The 9,801-nt window shown below is 36.8% G+C and overlaps 1 protein-coding gene across 2 annotated transcripts in view; it reads left to right on the top strand.

Annotated features, from left to right (window-relative positions):
• The first annotated feature begins 5,716 nt into the window (after positions 1-5,716).
• The window catches only part of ADGB (androglobin), a 177,463-nt gene continuing 173,378 nt past the window's right edge, over positions 5,717-9,801 (top strand). For both annotated transcript variants that reach the window (XM_087718320.1, XM_087718319.1), the window contains exon 1: positions 5,717-5,849. In XM_087718320.1, the coding sequence (XP_087574446.1) occupies positions 5,776-5,849 (74 nt within the window). In that variant the 5' untranslated portion in view covers positions 5,717-5,775. The remainder of the gene's footprint in view (positions 5,850-9,801) is intronic.

The raw sequence follows: 9,801 nt of genomic DNA, 5'->3' as shown, positions 1-9,801 counted from the left end.
ATTAATTTACTGTGAATTCTGTTCATTCACATCAAGGGAGGATTTATAGTCACAGACTTTATCTGGCTGGGAGAGCTAACAGGCTGATATCTGCAAAAATATCAAGGAATTTCGGAGAGTCATGAACCAATTAAGCAAACTAATAGTCTCCTGCAAACTCCACTCCCCTTTGGCTCCTCTTATTTCCTCTGGGAGGGCCATTCACCGTCCACCTGTGGCCTTACTCCCAAGTCTACCCCTGTTCTTTAGCTGTTCCCTTCATCTGGCAACTCTGCACATGTGCACACTGGGAACAGGCTCCAGCTGTTCATCTGCCTCACTGATGTCTGACTCTGAAGGCAGCCAATAACTGGCATATGGCTCTGGCCCCTTCTCTGCCTCCGACACAGAGCCCTCATCAGACTCCAGTTCTGGCCTATGTTCCTCCGCAACCTCATCACTATCCAAATCTACTGCCAGCTCTGCTGACCGCTGGCAGACCACAACAGCAAAGAAGGTCCTGTCATCTAAGGAGGTATATCTGGCGGGACTCAGAAGAACGGCCTTCTCCATGGTGACTCCCTCCCTTTGGAACATCCAGAAAATAAACTGGCCCCCACTCTAACACTCTTTCGGAAGCCCTGAAGACATTCTGCCAGCGGCCCTGGAGAATCCATCAAATGGCTGGTATGAGTGTTGTCGCAGGAATGGGGGGTGGGGTATTATTTTTATTTCTTTTATATTGTGTTTTTATTTCCTGTAAGCCGCCTTGAGTCACTATGAGCAATTAGGCGGCAATATAAATTTCCCAAAATAAATACGTTCTCATGAGAAAACCATGGTGTTTTCAGACAAGCATGATAAAAGATTGCCCTAATGACCTATGCTGATAGGCAAATCTCTTAATGTGAAAAATAGTTGCACAGTTTAGCATAAGCTTAAAAGCCAGAGATCTTAACAGGTCTACATTCTGTGCAACTTCTTATAACTAACAGAATAAGATAAGTAGTAGAGCTTTCTAGGCGGATAGCTGTGTTAGTCTGTGCCAACAAAGTGACAAATATTTGTGACACCTTTAAGAGAACAGTATAAGAATTTATTTTTATAGATTTTATTTAAAAAAACTTCTATAGCTTTAACAAAATATTATAAAAAATACTTCAAAGCTTTTGTGCATCTGAGGGATGTATATATAATTTAGTCCATAGAAATTTGAGCTATAACGAATGTTTTAATCTAATATGCCGAAAGATTCATTATTTATACTAGTTTAAATTATCACAGCTACATTACTTTTTAGGCCATTGTAAATCCTCATTTAGTCTATTTCATCCTGTAAATCATATTTCCTGTCTTAGGTGAGGAATTGAAAAGGGAATAAAAAATACAGATTTTAAAAGATAAAAATATACTTTTTGTAGAGACAAATAATTTGTGAAACACTAAAATTGTTCCTCTGCAAATTTGACTATTCTGTGGTGGGGTAGTATGTGACTTTAAATCAGTCTTCTTCCATCTCTTCCCTTACGGATATATTTTATTGTCAGGTCGTGAGAACGAGTACAATACACATGATAGGCATCTGGTTTAGAGAAACTGATGAGTGGAACATTTTTGTATTAAATAACTTAACTATAGAATTATGGTAAACTGACATTTAAAAAAGATGCCCCTGTGTTCTTTATTAATATCTCAGTATTTATAAGGGGCATATATCACATTTTTAAAAAGGGTACTAATATTTCATTTACATAAAACACTCCTGGAAAAAGTGAAGAAAATAATCCAGCAACAGAAAGTCTAGTTCAAGTCTAGATAATCTTATGACACTGGTTTGAGAGCAATGATTAAACTTGAAGGAATTAATTCCTAAGCAACATTCTTAAAATAACCCTGCAAAAGCTATCGCTAAGATGTAAGCAATGTATAGCAATAGAGTAATAAGAAACTCGAGTGGTGAGGCTGTTTAAATTTATCCTCAACAGAATTCACTGCATATCTTCATTTCAGTCACTTTATATTAACAAAACAAATTGTTAGTAGGGAGGATGAAATAAATGGAGATTCCCATGTAAGACATGTTGAATTTTTGGGTAAAGAGCAGGATAGAAACTTAACAAATCATACAACCACATTTTTTTAAATTTATCACTTGGTACTTCATGTGGCAGTTTTTCAGAATTTCTACTCGCTGACAAGATGTAAAAACCCCAAAATTATACACGTGTACATATGTCAGGGATTTGTGCATCATCTGGATTAATTCTCCATGTAGGAATAGCTGTTTTTCTGTAAAGAATTTGCTTTCTGGTCTTCACATAGATACAAAACAAATTTAACCCGTTTTTTCCTTTGTTCATCTGACTCAATTATGTTTTAACTGCACACATCTACACTAATCTACTCAGAAGAAAGGCCCATTGAGTTTAGTTTGAGTTACAAATGTTTATATAGATTGTACCAAAGTTATAGTTGGAGATGCTCAAAAATTTATATGACATATAAGTGACATGCTATTAACAAGTTTTTTTCTCTAAATTACATAGATGTGTGAATAGAAAAAAAATACAATAGGAATAGTTGAATTGTCTCTACTGTAGCTAGTTTTTCTAAATTATATTTCCTACTGCATGCTGAATCTTTCCTAGGCATCAAATCACACATTAGGGTTCAGTTTCTGAATAACTACTTACGGTCATGACTATTCAGAAGCCAAATAATGTGTTTTACATACTGTGGATACAATCCTAAATTTAATGATGAAGTGATCCATTCATTAGTGTCTGACTCTATGGGCCATATCTTTCCATGTTTCTTAAATTTAATAGGATGCTGCAACATTCTTATGTGTTTTAATAGTGACACATCTTTTCAGAGTAAATTAACTTCATAGTAAACAGGGTTATTTCAGGGAACATTCACCATAGGTTACACATTCAATGCTGCTTTTGACATTTGTTTCAGATTAAAGGGATAGGATCCTATGGAAAAGTAAGAGATTTCCAGATCAGCTTCTGCAGGAATGCACAATGTCAATTCAAGGATCATACCAAGCTTTGTGACGTACATAAGGGACTGCACTGAGAGAGTGGGTGGAACAATCATTTAGGGAGTGAAATAATGGTTACCTTATTATTTGTCTATTAAAAACACGTTAAAAATAAATAAATGCGGTTAAAGTTAGACCCACCCACAAAGAGGATGCTTTTTACACTTATGAGCTTACAAATAAACGCAAATCCAGCTCTGTTGAGTACCGGATCTTAAATACAGAATACCAACATAGGGTTCTCAAAAGTTGGTGGTCCAATCTTTCTTAACTTTGTGCAGAGCTCTTCCTCCTTCTCTTCCTCCATTTCTTCTCAGGGGTAGCCTCTTTCACTTTATCATTTCATCTAATACCACTGTTTATATTTCTCATTTCTATACTATACAATATCTATCCAGATATTTATGTGGTTTTTTACTTATTCCAAATAGCTTCTACATTGTCTCCCTTATGACTAGTTTTTACTCAATCTGTTGGGAATTATTTTCTAAAAAAATTTCTATAGGGCTCTTATTTTTTCCAGGGGTTCTAATTTTTCTCCCCCCCCCCGCTTTTATTCCATGTCCTTTCTTCCCCAAGATCAACATTTGACACTATCAAATAATGCTGTGGCTCCATTCAAATCTGTCATTGTATACTTCACTAACTGAACCTTCTGATTTTAAATTGTATTAATTTTTTTCTCATATATACACAGGGACAAAGTTAACAATATATTTGAAACAAATCTTTACTAAGGAAATTTTCAATAATTATCATATCCACGATAATATATGATATATTCTATCATATAATATCATTGTAATTCTTCATTTCTTACAATCATTTTCTATAAGGCATTTTTTTTCATCCACACATTTTTAAACTTCTTTATTACGCAAAGTATTTCCTAGTAACATAAATCCACACACTTCTGTGGTACTTTAATTCATTTCATTCTGTTCCAAATAACTTCCACATTCCACAGTAAATTTTCATGGCACCCAGGTTTGTTCAATCTGTGGGAAACTATGTTTCTATTTATAACTGTCTTCCTGCAGTTGCTCTCATCTCATATTTTTCAATTATCAATTCCTTGGAGCTTAACATGAAACTATATCAATCTCTGAATTCCTACTTTCATATACATCTAAAACAATCTAAATGACACCAATTCATACTTTCTGATACACATTTTAGCTCTTTCATTTATAGTGGAACTTACATTTTTATTTTCCTACATATATTCATCAATGTCATAAGATTAAGACACCTTCATTCCCATCTATTTCATACGTCCCCTTTCTCCTACTCTCAAAAACACTCAACACATATTTTTTCATTCCATTTAATGATCCATGTTATTGACCATAAAAACATAATATAATCATAATTATATATTGGGTAACTGGACATGGAATTTTTTTTAAAAAATACACATTTTATTTTGCAAAGCAAAGCTCTTCAAAACAGCACAATGCATCCTACAAATGCATTCCTGAAAAGTACTGTTATGGGATTAAACCTCATTCAACCAGGTGGCTGTAAAAAAAAACCCAACCACCCCAGCCTTATTGCACTCTATTTACAAACATACATCTGCATTTTCATCCATCGCTGAAGACATAAACGCTGGCAAATTGAACAGAAATTAGGCGAAATGTGTCACAATTCCTTTTGAAATAATATGACATCATTCCATCTTTGTCATTATTTGGTTCAAAGCTCTCTGCTTCGCTTTGGAAGCGGCGGCAATGCAGAGGAACGCACTTGGCTTCAGGTTCCATCGGGTTCTACATAAATAGGAATAGAATGGAATGGAATGGAATAGAATAGAATTCTTTATTGGCCAAGTGTGATTGGACACACAAGGAATTTGTCTTTTGTGCATATGCTGTGTACATAAAAAGACAAGATACATTCATCAAGAATCCCCAGGTACACTACTTAATGATAGTCATAAGGTACAAATAAGCAATCAGGAAACAATATCAATATAAATAATGACACACGCAACACAGTTACAGTCCTGCAGTCATAAGTGGGAGGAAATGGGTGATAGGAACGATGGCAATACTAATAGTAATAGTAATGCAGCCTTAGTAAATAGTTTGACAGTGGTGAGGGAACCTCTGCTAACTTTGTGAATGTGTCCAGTTAGGATGGTTTTCTTGTCATTTCTTTTCGACACTGGCATCCGCACCAAAATTGCATTGCCAATGCCTAATTTGTGATGTTTTTCAGCTCCTTGGGTCAAAGTTGCAGTGTCGAGTTTGCTGGAGTCTCTCTCTCTCTCTCTCTCTCTCTCTCTCTCTCTCTCTCTCTCTCTCTCTCTCTCTCTCTCTGTGTGTGTGTGTGTGTGTGTGTGTGTGTGTGTGTGAGAGAGAGAGAGAGAGAGAGAGAGAGAGAGTGAAAGAGCTGGTATATGAGAGAGGAAGTGGGAGAGGGTTGTTAGATGGACAAAGATATACATAGTTAAATTGGATTGTTTTAACTGTTCGTTTGTGTTAATTTAGAGAGGAGGTGGGGCAGTTGTTAGATACCCAAAGTTAAATTGCATTATTTTAATTGTTCGTTTGTGTTAATTTGAGAGAGAGAGAGAGAGACAGAGAGACAGAGATAGGCAAAGAGAGAATCTAATGCGTAGCTCTACCTACCGGAAGTCTCTTATCTTTCTTCCGGTGTAAGGCACAGGGCCGTGGGCGTCTCTTAGCAACAAAGCAGACGCCGAGGCAGCGGGGGAGAGGTTCTTGGCCGAGCGTCGAGCCATGTCGAAGTTCGGCAAAAAGAAGGAGGGGGTGAAAGCCAACAACGTTCCCCAGTCAAGTCTGCCCTCGAAAGAGTAAGACCTGCCCTTTTCGCTGGAGGGGTTTTCTCCCCTTCTTCGTCCTCTCCGCCCCGCTTTCCGCGGGCGAGAGGAGGCAGTGTCAACCCTAGAGGGGGGGGGGGAATCGTGGACCGCCACCGCCACCCCATTCCTTGCTCCTCCCTTTGAAATGAATCGGGTTGTCAGTTACCCTCGATCGTGCGGAATAATAAGAACGACAAAGATGTCTGAATATAACCTTGGCTTAAGTTTAGATTGTTTTAAGTTGTCAGAGTGCCCGGACTCTACATCGATTGGGATATAGCAATAGCAATAGCAGTAGACTTATATACCGCTTCATAGGGCTTTCAGCCCTCTCTAAGCGGTTTACAGAGACTCAGCATATTGCCCCCAACAATCTGGGTCCTCATTTTACCCACCTCGGAAGGATGGAAGGCTGAGTCAACCCTGAGCCGGTGAGATTTGAACCGCTGAACTGCTGATCTAGCAGTAGCCTGCAGTGCTGCATTTAACCACTGCGCCACCTCGGCTCTTCCTCCTTATTATATTATATAAACAAACGATGCTATGTTGCCTTAGGTTTCTTACTGAAGGGATAGGGTAAATGACACATAGCGGCTTCTTTAAAGTTCTTTAAGGAACTTTAAAGTTCCTTACTTTGGGGTAGTGGTGTGCAGCATAGACATTAGGGTAAATTCTGCTGCTGCTGCTCCCCTTTTTATTATTTTACTTATGAAGCCAGAACGGGAAAAAATATATTATTAAATGTGTATCTCACCTTTTTTGTGCGTGTATATAACTCAAAGTTGCAAGCCATATCTAATACACCTGCTTCCTACTTTTCCCACAACAACAACCCTGTAAGGTAGGTAGAATTGAGAGGACCAAACTGGCTCCTTGTGATGGCAGAAGACTTCTATCTATCCACTCCTCAGCCATTTCTGCCCATTTTCTGCAGTATCTATCATGGAGATAGAAATGGGGAAACAGAGGCAGTGTTTGTAGAGACACCCTAAAATGAGGGATCCTTGGTGCTCTCTGAGCTGGCTTGTTTTGTTGGAGATGTTTTATTACCCAAACTGGGTAACATCATTGGTACTAGTGATGATGTTACCTAGTCTGGGAAATGAAAGAATGGGACGAACAGGCAGAATACCGCTTTGAGCTACAAATATTCTCTTTATTGGTATGCCCTAAAGTATTGATCTGAAAAAAGGTAAGGATTAGTTCAGTACCTGGCCACAGCAGACTAAGATGAGTTGTTTTCACTCCAAATAAAACTGGCTCTTGATCCAACATCTTCAGGGTTCATTTGCTGTGAATCAAAAAATTAACTCAAGATATAGAACAGACTCTCTCCCCTGAAATGAGGGCCCTACTCCTCTTGGACTTCCAGAAGACTATGAAGCCCTGCCTTTCTTGCCAGCACTGGACTGGGATGATGGATGGGCCCAATATAGGTGTGGATTCTGTTGAGAGTTCACTATATGATGCTCAGCTAGTGAACAATGATTTTAATTCTGGTTTTTGTTTTGCTTGGAAGGGTGTTACTATATTTTTCTGTCTATGGATAAATGTTAGCCACCCAGATTTTATACATAAGAGAGGTGCCTATATAAGTTGTCTAAATAAATAAATAAATAAATAAGAGCTAACATATAAGAAAGTATTATTGTGGAAACATGAATTAGCATGAAATAAAAGAGAAGTAAATAAATTAGTTGCCTGTGAAATTCAGAGAAAGGTGATTTTAATGGTGTTAATGGATCAGAATGAAAGAAGTTTGCTTAGGAGGTGATGCACAACTTGTTTAAAATGGGTGTGAAAATTGGATCTGCATCTGGCAGTTGGAACAATGTTGTCATTCTTTCCTATTGTAAGTGAAAGATAGCAAAATTGCAAAATATAAAACTACAGGGGGTTAGCTTGCTAAATGAATTTAGGAAGCTGTTCGGCAGAATTCTAATAAAAAATGTACAAGAGATGATAAAGATTATACTTCTCTGCTGACATTCTGCTCTGTGGTGCCTTCTGTAGCCACTGTCATTTTCAAATCATCCTTTTCAATCTTTTATCTATTTTATTCTTCTCTGGATACCGCCATGACCTTTAAAATGTTCAAAATCTTTTAAAAGGGTAAAAACATACTTCAAAAATTAGGGAAAGGAGTAGGCCTCATCTTTTCACTTAAAAGACAAAAAATATCTATCTTCATGACATTACTTAAAATACAAGAAAAAAACAGATTTCTGAGCAGCTCCATGCCATACTGCCTCAGCATCAAAGCCTGCTCTAAGAGAGGAAGAGGCCTCACCAAGAAATAAAAAGAAACATACACAGCCATCCTTAACCCCTCAGATTTTATTCAATAATAAATTGCACTGTTACCACAGTCAGCTTTGTCTATACATAATCAAAACATTATAGGAGATTCAGTTACTGGATAGGATGATAGAGTTCCTTTTCCACCATCTAGACAAATTTCAAAATAATGGATTAAAAAAAAAGAAAATTAGACATACATTGCTTTATATCTTAGGTTTCAGAATGGCGGGAGATTAGCTAGTTTTAAAATAAAAAGTGAATAAAAATTAAAAAACAAACTCTGCTGGGGTAACAGCAGGAAAAGCTGAATAAACTGACTGAACCCCCACCAGTCAGAATCCTTTGGCTGATGGGGTCTTCAGCATATCTCCCCTGCCCAATCAGGTGGGACTGGGCAATGTGATAGAGCTAAGATGGTTCCATAGATAACCTGCCCCCCTGCCATATAGGGTTCTTAAAAGTCATAACCAAAACCTTGAATTGGACTTGGAAGCAAACTGGCACCCAATGCAGCTTGCGCAAAAGGGCTCCATTCTTTGAGCACCCAAAATTGCCCCCAGGGCTGCATTCTGCACCAGCTGAAGCATCCAGATACTTTTCAAAGGTAGCCTCGTGTAGAGCACATTTGTAACCTTTTGCAGTTGGCATATAAATTAAACTCCTGTTTAGCATTTATTACTTTTTAACAGATAGAGGGAGTATAAGCATTGCATAAAGCTTCAGTTTAGAAAATGTCGTGGATTATTTTGTCATGCAATGTCATTCATATACCCATCTTACATTGGGAAGTTCATTTAAAACATAAATTATGATTTTTCTAACTTAAAAGGAAAGTTATTAGTATAAAATTTGATTTATTTGTTATATGGTTTGTTTTAGCATGACCTTTTTAAAAATCAAAATTGATATTCTGATTGGGATTGCAGTCTGATGGAGATGGGCTATTAAATCTTTTGCACCTACTATTGCATTTGGAGAAAAGCTCCCATTGGCACTAAACAGCCATTTACTTTCTTTTAATATTAAGTGCTGAAGGCCTTGTTTCTCACTGGGCCGATTTAAAAATGCAAAATTCAAAACCTTAACCCTTTTATATTATAGACAAGTTTAAATTATTCATTCTTAAAATACATGCTAAAGCTATTTAAAAATACTAATTGTAATATATATTTTGATGCCTGGATTTGATCAGATAGAAACACCGTTGTTTCATCCAATATGTATTTTGCCTATGACAAAATAGTAATGTTTGTCTTGAACAAAGTAGCAATGTTTCCCTACAAAATTAAAATGCAACAAAGAAATATATATATATATATATGTGTATATATATATATATATATATATATATATATATATATGTATGTATGTATGTATGTATGTATGTATGTATGTATGTATGTATGTATGTATGTATGTATATATATATATATATATATATATATATATATATATATATATATATATATATATATATAGTGACTCAGCAGAAGTTTGCTGTGAGTTGAGTCGGGATGCAGGAATAACAATGCAGCTGGGGCTCGTTAGTGTGGTCTTCTGGAGATAAAAGGACTGATGGTGCCATGCCCTGGTTGCAGAAGTCAACGTTCATCGTTCGTTCATGGTTCATCGTTCGTTTATG

This window comes from Thamnophis sirtalis, unplaced genomic scaffold, assembly GCF_051295495.1.
Source record: "Thamnophis sirtalis isolate CommonGarterSnake01/CBP01778 unplaced genomic scaffold, rThaSir2_p1.2 scaffold_6, whole genome shotgun sequence".
Classification (NCBI taxonomy): domain Eukaryota; kingdom Metazoa; phylum Chordata; class Lepidosauria; order Squamata; family Natricidae; genus Thamnophis; species Thamnophis sirtalis.
Note: the sequence above shows the minus strand (reverse complement) of the source record. Positions and strands in the feature narration are given on the sequence as shown.